Here is a 20,732-nt window from a genome sequence, read left to right as displayed (position 1 = left end):
TAACCTTTGTTAGAACTTTCTACCAAGAATTCTTTTTCCTCAGGCCATTCAGATTATAAAGTAGGAGGCCCTCTAAACAAGACCACACCCAATGATTAGTTAAGCAATTGTTGAGATTTGAGATAAAATTCTAATGTAGGAGTGAGTACAGTTAACTTTTTCACATTATGATTTTCCTCCTCTTGGTTTTGGTATAGCAGGTTATCATAAGTTAAATGGGAATTTTTTGGTCTTGAGGAAGCTGCAGATAAGCTGTGAGATATCAATGACTTGAGAAAGTTTACAAAGTCAGAAATCCATATAATATATGCATAGTATTGTAAAATATCAGCATATTTTATTTTTTAATAAGATAATGATGTAGACCTCTTTTCTGATATGAGGGGAAGATCGTAACATTTTATGCAGATTTCCTCAATTACAGGTTTGCCATGTCCCTATCCTTGCCATGGAGAAGGGATGTGTAGCCAGCTCTAAATGTAAAATTGATGCTTTAAATGAGGGAAGAGAAAGAATATTATCTTTTATTTAAAAGTGTGACTTTGTTTAATGGTATAATTTTTGTCCATATTATTAGGAAGTTTACCTTAGTTCTGCTTTGCTATATGTGCCTCCATTTTATAGAATGAAAACCAATTTGGTTATTAAAAAACTGATGCTATCATGTCTAAGTACCCAGCATCAATAAAAAAACCAAAGAATTCCTTTTAAAAACAAAAACAAAAGCAAATTGGAGCAGCCAGGTGGTACAATGGAGAGAGCATAGGCCCTGGAATCATGAGGACTGAGTTCAAATTTGGCTTGAGACGGTTGACATTTATTAGCTATGTGACCCTGAGCAAGTCAATTAACCCAAATGATTCTCCAAAAAACATTTGCATATCTCTTATAGATTTTAAGATAGAATAAAATAACTGGTTTTTGTTTGTATTTTAGGTATTATGGCAGGTTCAAATCGATCTGGTGATCTAAGGGATGCTCAGAAATCCATCCCTACTGGAACAATTTTGGCAATTGTGACCACATCTTTTATCTGTATCCTTTGGGCAAATATGTTGAAAAGTTAAGCGTCTCTGTTCTGGTCTTCTTTTGTGGAATGTCAAATTTCACATCCCAGTTCTCTTAACATATTTCTTTTCTAACAACTGTACTGATCCGAATCAGAATGCAGATTTCTTTTTCCAAAAGAATTTCTCTGAAGCCGTGACCATAATTGTTGTTTTTCTAAATATTTGAAGCAAATAGAATTGTTTGTGCCAGCAGAAAGTTGTTCAGTAAATTTGGAGAAAAGCAGAATGTTGGGGAGAGGAAAAAGGAAACGTACATATACACACGCTGAAATTCTTTCTTGGGGAGTGGGTAGAATGGGTTTAGAGATACAGTCTATATGTTTTTTGACTGATTGTGATTCTAAGAACATTCCCAATCTTTTGAGGCTATTTTATTTTGTCATACTGTGGGGAGAAATTTGGCAATGCCTCTAAGAAGTATATAGCTTTGTTAGTTCTTGAGTTTATTTGAACTTGTTTCTTTATATTTGTTGTTAGAATTGTTTCTTAACTTACCAAAATAGATTTGTCCTGCATTGTCCTTTTTGGAGCTTGTATAGAAGGTGTTATCTTGAGAGATAAGTAAGTTCATTTCAATTTTTAGTTTGTAACATGCAAACTTTGATAGCTTTGATTTCATCAAGCATTTATTTATTTAAATTTATTTAATGTATAATTAAATGTATAATTAAAATGTATTTAAATAAGAGATTGATTTAAAGTTTAGTAAAATGTTATGTACCCAAAACATTACTATATACATTTGTATAATGTATATTCTGGGAATGATAAATAATTTATTGTATTCTTTTGCGTGGGTATATAATTTTTAATGTATATATAACTATATGTTACATATACTGTATACTATGCTTGTGTATATAATATACATCATATATAGTCATACTGAATATACAAAATACTGTTATGCTGTGCATATATATATAAAATATAGTATACATAATAGTGCTTTATATTCTACATAATACAGAATATATTTTTCACATGTAGACATAAATGAGTCTAGTTTAAATAATCTTCCGTGGTAGAATCCTCAATAATATTTGTAGTTACTTTTAAATAATAATTTTCTTCATTCTGAATCAAAAATGCTGAGTCAAGTTCACATTACCTCTATTTGTCTATTAGTAATACCATAAAAAAACCCAAAAAAGTGAAAAAAATCAGTGAACTCATCTGCTTTTGTTTTAGCAAATCAAAAACCTATCCCTTCTAGTACTCATCCTTTCCTCCTTTTTAGGTTTGGAGAGGCCCTGAATGGAAAACTTGTGATTGGTATGCTGGCCTGGCCATCACCCTGGGTCATTGTCATTGGTTCCTTCTTCTCTACATGTGGGGCTGGCCTACAGAGCTTAACAGGTGCACCTAGGCTCCTGCAGGCTATTGCAAGAGATGGAATTGTACCTTTCCTTCAGGTGAGGGAGGACAGTTTTTTTTTTTTTTTTAAACAATTTTTCTCACTAACTTGGGTATGGCAGTCACCAAGTACTTATTAAACAGCAGCTCTGATGCAGGCACTGTGGTAAGTGCTAATGGAATAGAGACAAAAACGGAACAATTCTTGTCCTCAACTTCGTTTTTCTTCAGGGAGATATCACATTGCTCTTCTGAAATGATGGACTGACACTTTCGAAAGGAAACATAACCATGTTATCATGGAATATGGCCATAAGATTATGCTGATGTCCATCACATGTCCATATGAACTCTGGAGAGAAAATAAAAGCTGCCTTTCTTAAGGGTTCACAAGGGAAGAATATAATAGTGGGTAGTGACTTTGGTTTTAAAGAAAACTACTAGTGACCTTTATATTCTTGTATCATGAATGTTTTCTGCAAAAATGTTTTCTGAATGGATTTATCAAAAAGACCATGATCGTTTGATCATTTTATCACTGATTGGCCAATAAGCTTTTTCCCAAGCCTTGTTTTTGCCTTTTTTCTTATCTAGACTTAAATCACTTAATGGATATTGCTCAGATGTAGGGCCATTACAAGTTGTTCTGACCCAAATTGTCTTGCCACTGGCCATGGTGACAGTAAGGCTGATGACTGCACAGCCCTACCTCACTTAAATCCAATTTACTTGCCAGTCATTACCCTCCCAAAGTTATTGGCCTTTTTAAGTGGAAAAGATGAGCAGCAACATCAAAAAGACCTTAAAGACCTTGATCATTTTATCATTATCCTGATTACTTACAATGAGATGATTTTAGTTAGTCAGAATAAAGTAATATAGTCCAGTTTTTTGTTCAATTTTTTCTGTCTTTGTATTTTTTTTTTTTTTTTTTTTTTGCTTAGGTAGTTATTGACCTGAATTATTTCATATCATTGTAAGATTTTTCTGATTTTTCCCTCCCACCCTCCACTCCCTCCCCTAGATGGCAAGCAGTTCTATATATGTTGAATATGTCATAGTATATCCTAGATACAATATATGTGTGCAGAACCAAACAGTTTTCTTGTTGCACAGGGAGAATTGGATTCAGAAGGTAAAAATAATCCAGGAAGAAAAACAAAAATGTAAACAGTTTACATTCATTTAGGACTTAGTTTTAATGTGCCTTCAAGGTCTTCTCATCCAGTCATCCACTCAATACAATAATCTCCTTAAAAGATCAATAAACAAAAGGTCTATGACTTTTGTCAGTGTATTGGGCAGTCCCTGTGTAAAAACTCCCTTTTCAAAGCAGATTGAAACCCCTCTTTCACTTAGAAAAGAAGTCTTAAGAAAGTAGCTAGAGGCATAGGAGCTTCACTTACTCAGTCACCAGTAAGCATCAGAAATGGAAAATTTTAATTACCTCAAGTGTAGGTCCCAGATTGATAATTTTTTTTAACTGAGGCAATTGGGGTTAAGTGACTTGCCCAGGATCACACAGCTCCTAGATTGATTCTTCCAAAGCCCACATTCTATGCATTTTGTCACACTGTCTCTGTCTCGATGATAAAACACAAATATAATTCATTAAGGTCCTTAAGATTCTGTGCATATTGTGACATAAGAATCCTGTGAATTATATTTTAAAGAGGTAGTTATCTGTTTGAAGATTTTTTCCAGGATCAGAGAATTTATAAGTTAACAAGGAGTTCACCTTCTATTTTTGGACAGTTGTGTTATTTGGAAGCTCATTTTATAAGGAGGCCTTTGGCTTCCTATAACTTCTGTTCACTGGCCACTTTACTCACTGACATTATAGAGAGTAAGTTGTACCATCTTCTACATAATAAGCCTTCAAATACTTGAGAAATGCTATCTTGTTCCCTTCTCTATTCTTTAAGCTAAACATATGTTGATTGTTCAACTGTCTTATGGTGATGTATGTTGAGACTTACATTTCACTTATATCTTACATTTCCCTTTCAATGAAAAGTGCCAAAGATGGTGCCAAAGATGTATACAGTTTTAAACTATTTTTTTTAAAAAAGGAAAAAAATGGAACCACTGTTTTTCTCTATTTGAGATATTTTATAATTTATGTGAAATGACAAATTTCATACTCTTTCTGAATGTCTTTATCCCAGTCACTAACGATTGATGTTAGAATTTCTGGTTTTAAAAAATTTTGGGTAGCTGGATTTGCAAATGATGACTACAATGCTTTCAACTTTTAGTAGATGTTTACAGCACACTATTTTCTATTGGGCACTTTATTGATCTATGTCTTCATTAGAGTAAGTACTCCTTTAATTGATATACATTATAATTTTTTCAGGCTTTAGGTTAAGTCCAAATTTATTATTACATAGTAGTGCAGGAATCTATGTGACCCTCCTCTACTATGTCTGTGGGGTTTTCTTGGGGAAGATAATGGAATAGTTTGCCATTTCATTCTCTAGTGTGTCTCCATTTTACAGATGAGGAACAAGTCTAAGACTGACTTTGAACTCGGATCTATCTGTTCTATCCATTGTACTACCCAGCTGCCCCTAATTGATTTATTGGATTCCCCCAAATCATTATTTTATGATAATCAGATTTATGGTGCTGACTCTTTCTGGACTTGGCTGAACTCAGACAATAAATGTATTGTCATTATCAGCAGCAACCCGAGACTTCAGAGCTTGCATTTTATATTCTATTGGCAAAGTATTAAGGAACACAAAGTAACCATGCTAAGCTAATAAGGCATTGAAGGAGCAATATAGAGGAGTTTATTTCAGGAGAATGAGATTAACAATGAAAAAAATCCTCCCAAAGAAGCTGACTGATGCCACCAGATGGATGTATATGTGTTGCAGAATTATTTTTGGCTTGAAGCAGTTGCTGACCATGAAGAATGTTTATGCCCTTATTGATGTGTTTTGTATGCCTCAAGGGCCAATTCCTGACCCTTTCCCCCTTTTTACTTCACAGCTTTGAGGTCAGTACACTAATCTGCAGTCAAGAGAATGCACATTGATTATTGTTCCAACTAAAATAATTTTTAGAATTATTAGTTCAGTTCCCTCCAGAGTCATCCATCTTTGAAGACAAATGCAGAGTTCTTGAGGATAGCTTTTTCTTATTTGTATTGGACATTGCTTCTCAGAAGCAGTTAAACAGTTTAGCCCCCAACATTTGGTTCCTTTTTGAGTTATTTGGTCTTGCAGTTATGTTGACATTTTGGGAAAATATTTTGTTTTTCTTAAGTTTTGTTATGTGAGGGTGGGAAATTTATGCACAAAGAAAGCTGAGCAGGCTTTTTTTGTTTCAGCCTTGTTTTTTTTCTTTTTAAGAGGACTTTGATTTATTGGAATGTGGTCCTTTGTCATACCTCTGCCACAAAATGCACTTGAAAAATAATTAACATTTATGCTTTTTACTTGAATTAGGTGTTTGGTCATGGAAAAGCCAATGGGGAGCCCACATGGGCCTTGCTCCTTACTGCTCTCATCTGTGAAATAGGAATCCTAATTGCTTCTTTGGACAGCGTGGCTCCAATTCTTTCAATGTAAGTATACTTGTCAGAATGGAAATATAGTAATACATTATTACATTACAGAAATGCAACATTGTTTAAGTAATTTCATTAATACTGTTTTCTTCTTTATTCTCCTTCATTCTTCCAGACCATAATTCTTTTTCTTTTTTAGTAATAGCTTTTCCAGTTTTTAACAATTTAGCACCTTGAATCAGGGAATCTGTGAGATGGCTGCTCCTGGCCCCACTAAGCTTCCATCCCAGCCTTCCCCAACCTGGATTTCCCTTTGGCTAGCCCTGCTGGTGGCTCTGGAGTGATAGATATCTTATCAGAGACACCTTTCAACAAAGGAAAAAGTGAATGGCCCCTCAGGATAGGTACCAGTCATTATTATTATTATTATTTTTTTTTTTTGACACAAGTTGGTTTTTCTGTTTTAATATCCTTGATTTTTTTGTTGTTGTTGACAATGCAGGACTAGCATCCTGTCTCTTTTGTTCACTTGGTGAAAGCAGTAGAAAGGGTTTTGTTGTGAGCTTCCCAAAAGGAATGTAGGAAAAATTTAAGCTTGTCTTTCAAGAAGTACCCATACAACAAATGACAGCAGATTGGTATGTGAGAACTTATAATATCATTGTGTTTTTTTTTTTTTAAATGAAGGCAATACTAGCTATAAACTTATTTAAAAAAAAAAAAACCCAAAAAAACTATTTTGCTCCGAGTTCTGAAAACTCTGGATGATTCTCAAAGACAAAGATGGCACAAAATGCTTCTGGACTCAATCTCATTGCTAGGATAATGCCTTCCTTGTTCTTGGAATAGATGCTTATCAAAAAGATCTTTTAGGAGTGTAAGAATCAAATTCTGGAAGATTCTAACTTGAAAGAAAATGGCTTTAATCTTAATAATTTCAAGGCATTAATTCAAGCCAAGCTCTTTGGATTGATCCTCAGCTGCCTGACATAGCAACCTGATTATGTAGGACTTGGTTTTGAAGAAGACTACTTCTAAAAGTGAGAAAGTGAGAAAAACTAAAGATAGCCTCCCAAAGTACCTTAATCAGAACTTAAGTTGATTTCCCACAAAATATTTGTTTTTTAGAGCGATCTCAGTGTTGCGTGTTGTGCGCTAAACCTGGGATAATATGACTTTGTCAAAGAAGCACTATTCTATTTTTTACTTTCTTTTATGGAACATTCAAATGTTTTCCATGTCTCCATTGAAAAATCATCCTTGTTAAAAATGGCAAGAGCTTATAAATCTACACTGCCTTTTAAAACATTTTATCAAATATAATTCCTTGAATTAAAAATCCATCTGACACTTTAAAAATACATTTGAGAATTCCTGATGACCAAGTTAATGTGTTTTATCAAATGTCTGAAATTTTTATGTAAGCACACTGCTAGTGAGGATGGTCATTTTCCTTGGTTCTCAAAAGAACCAAGTTGGAGTTGGGTATGACTGTGGCTAATTAGGCCAATAAAAGTTTGAAAGGCTCTTCCACAGATTGGGCACAAATAATCCATTGAATATTTGGAGTGTTGTGAGGATATGTTCTCATTCAGACCTCAATAGGCTAACTGGAAACAATGTAGAGTACGGTAAAAATCCCACGATATATAAAATACATAATATACAAATAGGTAAAATACATAGCATATCATTTTAGGTTTGAAGGAGATTAAGTAGTAGTAGTAGTAGTACTAAATTTAGCCATGTACCACCCCAGTTTTACAGATGAGTAAGAGTAAACAGACTTATTCATGGTCAAGACTAATGGGACTTGAACCTGGTCCCCTGACTTAACATTGCCTAGTTTCTACTGTGCTATAGAGGTGCTTGGCAACATATGTTGTTGCTCATGGCCATAAAAGTTTAAGGAAGGTGGGAGGTAGCCTTAAATTTGGTTATCTAAAAGAGACTTCACAGCAGCTGTTGTCCTTGAAGCTCTTTGAGTGGGAAAGTGAAATAAGAAAGGTTTAGGAGGCAAAAAGTGGAAAAGGAGGGAAAAAATGAAAAGGGACAATTAATAACAACCTGAATGCATCAGAGGCTTTATTTTGGTGAATTGTGTAAAATAACTAGACTGTGGAGGTAGTACAAATCATGATGGAAGACATTGGAAAGATTGGTATGTCAGTGGAGTGTAAAAAATGGATGAGAAAGATGGCAAGACTGGACTAGAGAGAACAAATAAGTTATTGTTTATGGGATAGACTGATAGCAGTACCCATGGATCTGAAAATCTTTTTTGAAGAATGACACTGGATCTGATATCTCAATGTATGGGAGAATCAAGACTGCTGAGGAATCAAAAAATCTGTAGCACCAGGTGACTTGAGTTACCATGAATGGAAATGTTGAACCTTGAAAGAAAATTCTCTTTGAATGTAAACAGTAGTTTAGTTTTGAACCTGTTATAGTAGAAGGTGACAGATTATCCAAGTAGAGATTGCTTCTTGGCAGCAGTAAATAAAACATTTGAACCTGTGAGATAGTTAAGCACTAAAGAGGAAGGGATTTCTCACAGAACACATATTCCTGAATGCTGGGAAGGAGCATGAGTTTATTAGACAACTTTTTTAGTGAGCAGTGTTCCTAACTTTATTTTGGTTTCCATGTTTCCTATTAGATAGCAATGGAAATAAATTTTAGCATTTACTATATATGTAAATAGTACATTGGATTTGCGACCAAGGCTAAGAATAATAATTCATAGAGTTAAGTTATTAATGTAATTGAAGCCTCTTGGAATGCTTTAATAAGAAAGGTTTTTTTAAATTCATTTTAAATTTAAATATAAAATGAGAAAAAAATCTTCCACCTGTATGCAGCTGAACATTAAATTTCCATTTCACAAAAGCATTAAATTTCTATTTCATAAAACCTATATAATAAATCCTATGCATTATTTTCTAAATACTTTTCTTCCTTCTAGGTTTTCTTTTTATTCTTTGCTTTATAATTTCATTTCCTCCTCTCCTTGTCCCCCTCATAAATATACTAGAAAAGTCTGTAACTAAATGTAAACAAACACACATGCACACACACACACACACACACACAAATTGTTTTTGAAAAAATTTTTGAGTTCCTGAATTCTCTCCTTTACAGCTCTTTCCCCACCAAGAGAGAAAGCAACCAATGTGATATCAGTTATATTTGTGACATATTTCCATATTAGCAATGTGTTGCAGAAAAAAATACTAAAAACAAGAAAAATAAATGAAAAATACTTCATTCTTCACTGAGAGTTCAGTATATGTCTTTAAAGATGGATAGCATTTTTCATTGTGAACCCTTTTATAGGATTCTCTTATGAATCCATCTGGACTTTGGGGATTTTTTTTCTTAGGGAGTTCGTTGATGACTTGAACAGCTTACATTTTGTGTACCCACTGTCTATCGGTTTCCTCAATCAAGGTGGGTCACCCAGCCTTCAGTTTTCCTATCCCTGCCCAACTTTCATTGACCCATGATAGTTAGCCAGAAAGAGCTCTGGTCTTTCAGCAGCAAACCAAGACTGCGGTGTTTGTGCAACATTTAGTGTGATCTCTTATACTTTCTGTTCTTCAGGTTTTTCCTCATGTGCTACATGTTTGTGAATTTGGCTTGTGCTCTACAAACTCTTCTGCGCACCCCAAACTGGCGTCCTCGTTTCAAATATTATCATTGGTAAGCTAATTTCTCTATTTCTGTTCAGCTTGCAGCATTTTCAGTTGTTGGTGCAACGTTTGGTGGATAAATGTAGGCTCTGTTCATTAGGTTTTAACAACTTTAAATATGTTTGGACAACTTTTAGTTCTGTGATTCTATTGATATAAGGGAGCTTTGGCTGATAATGCTAATGAATAATGTCATTTTTTCTTGCAACTTCCATGACCTTTGAAGGTTGCTCAGAGCTATGGAGGGTTGCCCAGACTGTTGGAAAAGAGGCTGGACATGAACCTGGATCTTCTGGATTAAAAAACCAGGCAGCCGTGCTGCCTATCACACAGCCATGTATTTGCTGACTTCCAAAACCTCTACATTCAAAACAGCATTGTAATCAATCCTTTAGTTTCTTTAATGGAATTCATATCAAAATCTTAGGTTCTTACAGATATATTAATATCAAAGCTATAAACTTACCTTTGAAAAGAGAGCTTTTTTTGTAATTTCTGACATACTAACTTGAGAGGTAGCTACTAATTCACAACTATCTCGGGTAAAATACGTTTCTACCTTTAGCCATCTTAGCCAATTTACAATTGGTGGAAAAAAATAATCCAGTTTTATAATATTTAAATTTTTTTTTTTCCATAGGACTCTTTCCTTTCTTGGGATGAGCTTATGTCTTGCTTTGATGTTCATTTGTTCTTGGTATTATGCTTTGTTTGCCATGCTTATTGCAGGCTGTATTTATAAGTACATTGAATACAGAGGGTAAGTGGTTCTGTTTTTCTTTTACAGTTTTTCTTCTAAGTTTCTTGTTTATTATGCATTAATTAGCTTAATGAATTTAGCACTCATAAAAGATGGAGATGTGCTCAAAAAAATGGGAAATTTCAAATGAATGAATATCATAATTTACATGTATCAGTATTATATATGTATATGCATGCCTATATTGAAACTAAGAATCCCCTCCATTTTCTTTTTTCTGAGATATAGAATTCATTTTAGTTGATTAAAAATCAGAGGTGTCATTTGCCAAGTCCAGCCCACTGACTTTTTTGGTTAATTTTGACCCTTGTGCTAAAGGACATCTTTAATGTTTATAAATGCAGTAAAACTTTATTTTAAAGTGTAAAAATGTTCTTTGCCCTTGGCTTGTACAAAACAACAAACAAATTATGGGCGACAAGTGAGGTCCAAGTTTGGGTATATTTTTACACAGTATCTCATATCTGATGAAATATATGACAAAACCTCAATTTTCTGGTAACCTGCTTTGAAGCCTGTTGTGTTGATAGCATCCCTTGAATTTTCTGCTCTATGTGAAAATTTAAAATGGTGTCTATACTGTATACTAATTGTTGTAGCATTGTTATACTAGCATTTTAAAAGGGAAGAGTTATTGTGAGCTTTTGGCACATTGCCCCTGGTTATTTTCTTTGCTTTTTTAATTTTATTGGCATATAAAATACACCTCTTGTTCCAAGTGTATCTTCTGCCACATTTGTCCAAAAACAAAACACAAAAAATCCTTTCTTGGGTGGTTTTTATTATTTATCATCATGTTTGATGGAAAATTGGGCCAACTCCATCTTCAACCCTATGTTCTGAACTACTTGTTAGAAAATCCAATGTCAATTATCTGTTTGGCATTTAGAGCCTATCACAATCTGAAGGCAGTATACCTTTCCCAACTTGTGTTGCAGAAAAAAATACTAAAAACAAGAAAAATAAATGAAAATACTTCATTCTTCACTGAGACTTCAGTATATGTATTTAAAGGTGTTATTCGCTTTCCCAGTTATAAGGTCAAGCCAAGTTGCACCCCAGAAAACAGACAAACATAAAAAAACCCCAAACCTATTTTAGATACATAGTATTCCATCTCCTATATCCATATCTCTCTGCTGGCTGTCTCTCGTGCCTAGGATATACTTCCACTTCAACTTCATTTCTCAAAATGTCATTTTCATTAATGGTTGTCTTCTGTAACTTTTCAATTTTCTATACACTAATGTCTTTTTCTCCTCTTCTCTCTCCCCCCCCCCCATTCTTTTTGCCTATTTTATATATTATGTTCTCATTATATGTATAATTATCTGTATAAATAAATAAAAATAATTGGGTGTGGGTATGTGAACATACTTGTATTTTAAATAGACATTTGGCATTATTTTAATTGGTACATAATAATTTTGTTTGATTAACTGCATACACTTATGCCTCATGCCATCTTAGAACAAAGGTTTGTTTTTGATAATGAAGTTTTTATCTGATATGTCTTTGAAACACAGTCTATTCTTTAATAGGAGTTTATTGTGGTATGCTGTTTAGTCAGCACAGTGATTAATATGTTCTGGCTCAGGTTATTAAGCTTTAATGTAATGACCTAATGACTGGCAGCTTTTTAAAAAATGTTTTTGATTGATATTTTCTATTTCTTATATAACTCCATGGTATCCCATGTAACCCTCCTTCTCTGTCCTCCTGAACAACCATCCAATATGACAAATAGTATGTTTTTTAGAGAGGGGAAAAAAGTCAGCACAATTGATCCATACATTGTCAAACTGTTTTTAAAAGTGAGTTTCGTTTTTCTTTTAAGAGCCGAGAAAGAATGGGGTGATGGAATAAGAGGTTTATCTTTGAATGCAGCTCGTTATGCATTGCTACGGGTAGAACATGGCCCTCCTCACACTAAAAACTGGAGGTAAGCTTCCCATGATCCTTCTGTCTTAAATCCCATTCTTGTTCAGCCCAATATTATCATGTCCTATCTGAAGCAAAGTCAATGCATTACAAAGTAGACTTTAGCATGTTCATTCAGAAGCACAAGAGGAAGATTATAGGAAGCAAAAGATAAATTATTAGTTTTTATTTGTAGCATTTTATTTAATTAATTTACTTTAATTAGGAACATTGATTAAGCACTCATTGTGTGCAAAACACTGTACTAGGTCCTAGTGAAGCTACAGAGTTCTTTACTCTTAAGAGCCTACAGTCAAGACAGGAGATTAGATACCCATATAGAAAGCTAAAGGATGTTTGAGAATTACAAAACAAAGTCTTGGTGAGATGTGAAGGGGAATGGTGATTTTTGAGGTCCACGGATGACTTATGTCAAAAATTGTCACTGTATTTGGAAACAGATAATATTGGTCTCATTTTGGGGATAATCACAGGATCAGAGACCTGCAGGATCATCTAGGTGTTATAATGGTTATAATGAGTTAAAATTTGACCTCCAGACACTGTGGGACACTTAGAAAGTCGCTTAACCCCAATTGCCTCTAAAAAACTCCCAAAAGCAAAAAGAATTTTAGTTGCCATCTAGTACTACCTACACTTGAAAAAGAATCACATCAGAGCCTCTCTGACAAAATATAGGTATCTAGCCCCTTTAAGACTTCCAATAAACATCTTTCCCATGACACTCCTTCAAACATTCTCATGTATTCTCCCTCACCCCTACCCTGAATGTTCTGTTCTCCTGTCTAAGTAGTTCATCTGACTTCATGAGTTTTTGAAGCCCCTTGTTCTGATTTGAGATACTATTTGGCTTATCAAACACTTAAAATTCTAGCTTAACTACATACAAGAAATCAAAATACAGCTCTTGGTTTGCTAAGGAATCTCATTTTCTTTCAAACATTTGAATTATTGACCAGAAGCAAGAAGTAACTTTTAAAATGTTTTTCTTAATATTATCAGTTTCATATATCACCACTATTATTCCAACCTTCCCTCCCTTCTCAGAGAGACATTTTCTATATGACAAAATTATTTTTAGATAGGTCAGTTTGGTGTTGAAGTAGATGCAATGCTGGCTTTTGTAGTTAGGAAGATTTATTTTCCTGAACTCGAATCTGAACTCACATTTACTAGTTGCCTGATCCTGGGCAAGTCACTTAACCCTGGCTGCCTCAATTTCCTATCTCTAAAATGAGCTGGAGAAGAAAATGGCAAACAACTTTTGCCCAAAAACCCCCACATGGGATGCTAAAGAATCGGACATGATTGAAATAACTGACCCACATAAGGGAAGAAATCAGTACAGCAGATCAATATGTTGAAAACATGGTGTGAGCATATAATACGTGTGGATCTTATACATCTATAACAGGATAGGTTGTGAAAAATAAGTTTTTATATTTTTACTTCATAAGAATTCAGTTTATAGACTACTAATGAGTGATCTGTAGTATAATTTGGAAATATCTATATGTACTTTTATCCAGCAGAGGGTGCTACAAACCAACAAAAAGCAGTCTTGAACTACTGGGCCTTTTAGACCAATTTTTAAAACAAATTCTACCTTGTCACTTGATTTATTTTTTCCTGTTTTTTTTTTTTTTTTTTTTTCCTCTTACTAATTTTATTTTATATTGCAGACCTCAAGTTCTGGTGATGCTGAATTTGGATTCAGAGCAGTGTGTAAAGCATCCAAGGTTACTCTCATTTACTACCCAATTGAAGGCTGGAAAAGGCTTAACAATTGTTGGCTCTGTCCTGGAAGGAACATACTTGGATAAACACCACGAAGCCCAGAGAGCTGAAGAGGTATACACCCACCTCCACCTTCCCTCTTCTCCCCCTCCAAGACACTTTTCTTGGTTATCAAAGGCCAAATAGTAACAGATAGTATAAACCTAGAGTTTTATAGTTAGAAAATTCAGTGTGTCATTTCAAAAGTGTAATAGCATTTGAATTTAAGATTTCCTTGCCCAACATTTAATTTCTAATTTAGTGCATTTACATGCATCGTAATCGGCATCCATAGAAATTTTTTTTGAGTCCAAAACCAGCCACATCATCTTTTAATGATCATATTGTAGCAACATTTCTTCTCCAAAATAGAAATGTCTCCCATTACACTGTGTTCTAATATTTGGGACATCAGGATTGTAATTTCAGCTGACTGGGTTGAGAAACTTCGGATGTCTTGGGCAATATGGCTCAGTGAATAGTGAACTAGATTTGGAGTCATCAAGATTGGCCCCTAATACTGACTGCTTGCTGGGCACAGGCAATTTAATTGCTTAACTCCCAATTTTCTAGAAGTTAACTGTGATTCCATTTTCAATACCATATATAATTCCAGGTTCACATAAAATATACTTGAAGCCCTTTAAGAGCAACTAACTCTGTGAAGCTTTTGTTATCCTTCTTACTGAGAACACTAGGAGAAGGAGGAGGAAAAGTAATTTTCTTTTTGCATTCACACTTTGAATGGAGTTAAAGTTAGAAGTTGGCAATATTATCTTCTAGTCTGGATCCAAGAATTCTCTATTAGACTGTTTATGGAGTTGTCCTATCTTATTCTTTTTTCAATGAAAAATCTACATAATTAGAACTAAATTCTATTTTTTTTTTAAATAACTTTTTATTGACAGAACCCATGCCAGGGTAATTTTTTACAATATTATCCCTTGCACTTACTTCTGTTCCGACTTTTTCCCTCTCTCCCTCCACCCCTTAGATATAATATATGTGTACAGAACTGAACAGTTCTCTTGTTGCACAGGGAGAATTGGATTCAGAAGGTATAAATAACCCGGGAAGAAAAACAAAAATGCAAGCAGTTTACATTCATTTCCCAGTGTTCTTTCTTTGGGTGTAGCTGCTTCTGTCCATCCTTGATCAATTGAAACTGAGTTAGATCTTCTCTTTGTTGAAGAAATCCACTTCCATCAGAATACATCCTCATACAGTATCGTTGTTGAGGTATATGATGGTCTCCTGGTTCTGCTCATTTCACTTAGCTAAATTCTATAGTTTTAAATAACTAAAAGTTAATTAAGTTACTAAGTTTTAGAATGATCGGTAGTATTCTTCCAATATCTCCAGTGAGATCTACGTGTCATGTATTCTCCCTAAGAAGGTTGTAACGGAAAGCTACATGCTTAGAGATCCCCAAATCTGTGTTACTATTGATCGCTTTCTGAAAAAATTGTTTTAAAATTTTTAGAGATACAACTTCTAGCTAGGAGGTAGATTAGGTAGGAGGTAGAATGTGAGTATCACATCCTAGAATAGGAGGTATGAATTTTGGCATGTATCTATTGACTCTTCACAGTAATAGAAGGGAGCAGATAATGCCTAGAATCATTTGGATTTTGCATAGCTTAGAATACAGCAATTAATTGGTTGGTAGTCATTAATCTCATTGATTTTTGTGTTGACACATTATGGGTTTGAATTCATTGATATTGCTCTAATTTATAGAAGGGTTCTTGGGAGATACACCCTAAATAAGAAGCTGCCTGAAAATTAAGCAAAAAACTTTGTGCCACAAGCAAACATATGTATAATCAAAAGGTAAATGGTCTAAAAAATTTAATAATATTTTATTCAATTACATATAAAGATATTATTCAACCTCTGTTTTTGTCAAGCTTTTGAATTCCAGTTTTTTCTCCCTCCCTCTCTTACCTCCCCAAGACACGTACAGTCATTTTAGACATTTTCATATTAGTTATTTTTAAAATATATTTTAATGTTGTTTTTTTTTTTAAATAACTAATATGGTGGCACAGTGGTCTTGAGTTCAAGTCCAGCTTTGAACACTTTGACACTCACTAGCATTGGGACCTTGGCCTTTATTTACTTCAGTTTTTTCAGCTGCAAAGTGAGAGTGTAAGTAATATTATCTACCTTTCAAGGTTGTGATCAAAGGAGAATAATGTAAAGAGATAATATACAGGCCCTTGCTTATGGTAAGATCGATGAGTTAGGAAGACCTGAATTAAAATCTGGTCTCAGACACTAGCCTAGTGGACTCTGGGTATATCACTTAACTCTTTTCTCATTTATAAAATGAGCTGGAGAAGGAACTGGCAAACCACTTTACTATCTTTGCCAAGGAAACCCCAAATGGAGCTATATATAATTATGGCTATAATGGACAATAGTGGAAGTAGCTGAAAGAGTACTACTTTAGGCCTTTTTTTTTTTCTTTGCGGTGGCGGGGCGGTCTGTGCTTTCAGCATTATTACTAATAAGCCCAGTTTTCCAGTCATTCATATTTTCACGAATTTTTGAGTTAAAATCTTCTAGCCATTTAAACTTAAAATAAAAATTAAAATGACAAGATGAATTGTTGATTAGACAAAAAGCCAATTTATACAATATCTCTCTCAGTGGCCCACAAAAATCTCACCAAAAAAATTGTTGAGGGAAGCCTTTTTTGCATTCTCATTATATTCTGACTTATGAAACACTTGGAAGACAATGGGGAAAGGGTGTGCTTTGATGATTTTCCTGTTGTCAAACCTTCATTTTTTAAAAGGTGTTTTAGCCTTTCTACCCCTCTTCCCTCTTTGGGACTAACTGATAAGAGGAAAAATTTTCACCACAGCAAAAGAGATTATGTTTTTTTTTTTTTTTTTTTTTTAATGAATAAATTTGAGGGAGGAGAGATGTGTCAGCTTGATGAATATGTCATTGTTTGTAGGATAAGCACATTAGCAGATGTCTGCTAAGCACCTGCTAGGGGACACTTGGGCTAATTCCTGTAAGGTCAGGCTTAGCTTGTCCTTCCAAAGGAATTTTGGGTAAGTGATTTTCGACTATTGAAGACAGTCATGGACAGAGTGTTCTACAACAAGTGTGTCTCTTTGCAAAGGAACTGCCTTCCATAAATGACTGAGGTGAAATGAAGATTGGAGGTCAGGGAAGGTTAGGAGCTGATTGAACTGGAAAGCCACTCTTTTGAGGTTATATGAGCTTATATGGTACATCTGGAATTGGAAATAAGGACAGATGGAGTAAATCTTAAAAGAGGAGAGGCTGTTTGGTTCTGACAAAGGGATCCTCTGGAAATAGCATGGAGTGGCAAAGGACACACCTGTTCATCCTATTGCCTCAGTGTTAGAGCAGAAGAGGGAGATGAGATGAGTTCTCAATAATGGATCATCTGTGTAACTAGGGACATAATGTTTTCTTAGGGGAGCCAAGTTTCCATTATACCAAGAAAGTGGCAAATACTCCAGATGAAGAGATCTAGAATAAGAGGAGAGCTTGGTAGACCATATTCAAGATTTCAGAAGGCACAGTAGAATCAGTAGTACTGAAATAAAAAGTGGTATATAAGAGTACTTAGAGAAATGGGGGAAAGGTTTTTTTTTTTTTTTTTTTTTTTTTTGCATTGACAGATATTGATTTTTATAACATTTAAGAACTGAAATCATGCTTGGCTGTAGCACTTAGAAATAAGAATAGATTGGTACCTCTACCTTCTAGGGTATTAAGAATGAAGGTCTTTCATAGTAAATCTCTTACCTAATTTTCCTATATTTCCAACTTTCTTGGACCTTCTGCATTATTTAGAACAGAAAACTTGTGCCTTGTAGAAAGATGCTTAACCCGGGGTCAATTAACTTTTTTTTTTTTAAACTTTTTTTCTTTTAATATTTTGATAACTATTTCATTTTTCATTTTCAATGTAATTGGTTTTCTTTGTAATCCTGTGGATTTTATCCCACAAAGCGACCCATAGATATCGCCATACTTCAAAATGGTTCATGTTGTAAAAGAGATTGGAGAACCCTTCTGCTAAACATTTGGTGTTTTCCTTCTCCTTGCTTTTGGATTACCCTCTGTAGACCTCTATAACTGCTTAAAAGTCTAGTCATCTTTTAAAACTTTCTGTGAAATGATCTTAACATTTCAGCTCAGTGATCTCCCTGCTCTGGTCATTTAAAAACAATTATATCTCTCATTTATTTGACAGCTAACCATGTTAACCATCTTTTTTTTTTTTTAAATTCAATTTCCCCCATGTTCATCAACTAGACTACTAGATGGTAAACTGAGAACATCCCATTTCTTTGCATCTTTATGTCCTGATGTAGATTAGAAGCTAAGTGTGGCAAATTGTTGGTCCTCAATGGATAAAATTACTATGTAAGTATGTAGGTTTAGAACTAGAAAAGGGTCTTAGATTCTATGTATTACTACCTTCATTAAGTTACATAGGTAATGTTTAAACCCAAATATTCTAAATCCAAATCCCCAGGGTAATATATTTCTATTGTATTTAGATCAACTTGGAGGAGGATATCCTTTTTCAAACTTTTTTTTGTTTGTTTGTTTGTTTGTAAATTATAGATTCTGCCCTTGATATAGGATATGGAAAGGTCTTGTAGTAGAATAAGACTAGGGAATTTTTTTTTTTAGCATCAGAGGAAACTCTTCTCTCCCCTCTCTCCCCCCTGCTCCCCCCAGTGGTAGTGTCCAGTACATGTGGCTGAACCTTTTAGTTAATCCATGTGTCATCATGTGGATAGGGTAGTAGCTATTTCAAAGCTTAAAATAAATATAGGACACAAAATAGTTTTTTTGGGGGTGATCTAATCCAGGTGTTCTGAGGTTTCAACTCAATCAATTCAACAACAATCCAGGTGTTCTGAGTTGAAACCCTCAATGTGCCATATTTCTACTGTATCATATCAGTTTTATTTGGATTGGATCCCTCCTCAGAATATGTTTTTGTATATTAGAGAAATTTCTTTTGATGTAGCAGGAGATGATGTGTTTTAGGGTTTAATAGCAAAGAAATAAGAATGCTTGTAATAAGATGAGGGGATTTTTGGCAGCAGGCATGGAGTGATGGGGGTAGAGATGTGGGAAGCCCCAATTGGTAGCATTTAGAACAATAGATGTAGGTGAACCTTTTAGAGTGCGCGTACCATAATGTGAACAGGGCAATACGAATGCAAAGGAACACATGACATATCTGCCATCAAGATAGCTTCTTTATAGGAGATGCTGCTATTGCTATATATAGTTTCTAGTATAACTAGAAGGATCATAGTATTTAGTGTGGAGGGAACAGGGATTCCCAAAGTAGAGCAGCTGCTTCATCGCTTGAGCTTCTTGGTTTAACTCTTGAATTTTCATTTGAATTCAGGGGGAGGCAAGGTAGGAAGAGGAAATGGAATAGCTATTTGTTATATTGGGCTGTGTGATTAGCTTTGTAAATAAAAGCTGCCCATCAATAAATCCTTAAGTGACACTAGTTTGAATTATCCACAGAATGTTCCTTGTTCCTCCTTTATTTGCTGAGATAGGAGATTGTGTTGTTTAGTTGTTCTGAACTTCTATCTTTTCTTCCTTCCATCCACCCTCCGGGGCTTTATTTACAGGGAATAACTCTGTTTGGGGGGGGGGGGGAATAATGAACAAAATTAATCACTGTAAGCTTATGAATCAAATTTCAGAGGATTCTTCCCTTTCTCCATTTTAGATGTTCATTTTGAATGCATATAAATAACCCAACCCCCAAAGAAATTAAATTGCTTGTCTTTATTTTCATATCTTGGAAAACCTGTAGCTACTAGATCTCAATACAATCTTTTGTATGATTGTTAGGAACTGAAAAAAATCTTACTAAAATATTCAAAATGGTTTGAATTTCTGAAAATTAAATGTAGCTTTAAATGCAGTTTGCATTTAAGGCCAAATGTTGTTCTAGTGCCCCAGAATTCTCCTGCATGTGGGAACAATAAAAAGAAACAATACCAAGGTTGTTTTGTCTGGTGTGTCGTGTATCATTTGTCTGGTATTTTATTTTTGAACTCATAAAATACCTCACAAATATTTCAGAAAGGATTGCTGGCTGTGAAACATTGTAGCCAAGCTTTAAACCAACCATATGTATATAGCAAAGCGAGAAAAACTATCCACAAGAAATAAGTAGTGATTGTGTATCTTAACATTAAAAACAGAATTTAGTTATCTGCTTTGGAACACTAGAACTACATTTGAGAATCATCCTATATGGTTGACAATTTATATCTAGCACTGACAGCTCTAATCAAAATGACCTAACTCTCTCCACTTTCACACAGTATTATTTTGCATTTAAATTGGGAAAGGATGGTATAGGTCATATAGGAAATTTTGTCGTTTTATTTCAAGCCGATTCTTTTTTTGCTGGGGCAGTTGGGGTTAAGTGACTTGCCCAGGGTCACACAACTTGGAAGTGTCTGAGACCAGATTTGAACCCGGCAGGCTGGTGCTCTATACATGGCACCACCTAGCTGTCCCTCAAGCCAATTCTTAACTTTTCTGGGACTTGGTTTCTTCAGGTCACATAC

The 20,732-nt window shown here is 34.6% G+C and overlaps 1 protein-coding gene across 6 annotated transcripts in view; it reads left to right on the top strand.

Moving 5' to 3' along the window:
* The window catches only part of SLC12A7 (solute carrier family 12 member 7), a 284,134-nt gene that overhangs the window by 236,097 nt on the left and 27,305 nt on the right, over nucleotides 1–20,732 (top strand). For all 6 annotated transcript variants that reach the window (XM_031946098.1, XM_031946093.1, XM_031946094.1 and 3 more), the window contains 8 exons: nucleotides 937–1,035; nucleotides 1,574–1,631; nucleotides 2,311–2,485; nucleotides 5,885–6,003; nucleotides 9,553–9,651; nucleotides 10,282–10,401; nucleotides 12,239–12,343; nucleotides 14,025–14,193. In XM_031946098.1, the coding sequence (XP_031801958.1) occupies nucleotides 937–1,035; nucleotides 1,574–1,631; nucleotides 2,311–2,485; nucleotides 5,885–6,003; nucleotides 9,553–9,651; nucleotides 10,282–10,401; nucleotides 12,239–12,343; nucleotides 14,025–14,193 (944 nt within the window). The remainder of the gene's footprint in view (nucleotides 1–936; nucleotides 1,036–1,573; nucleotides 1,632–2,310; nucleotides 2,486–5,884; nucleotides 6,004–9,552; nucleotides 9,652–10,281; nucleotides 10,402–12,238; nucleotides 12,344–14,024; nucleotides 14,194–20,732) is intronic.

The sequence above is a fragment of the Sarcophilus harrisii genome, chromosome 1 (assembly GCF_902635505.1).
Source record: "Sarcophilus harrisii chromosome 1, mSarHar1.11, whole genome shotgun sequence".
Taxonomy (NCBI): Eukaryota; Metazoa; Chordata; class Mammalia; order Dasyuromorphia; family Dasyuridae; genus Sarcophilus; species Sarcophilus harrisii.
This window is presented reverse-complemented; position numbering and strand designations above follow the sequence as displayed.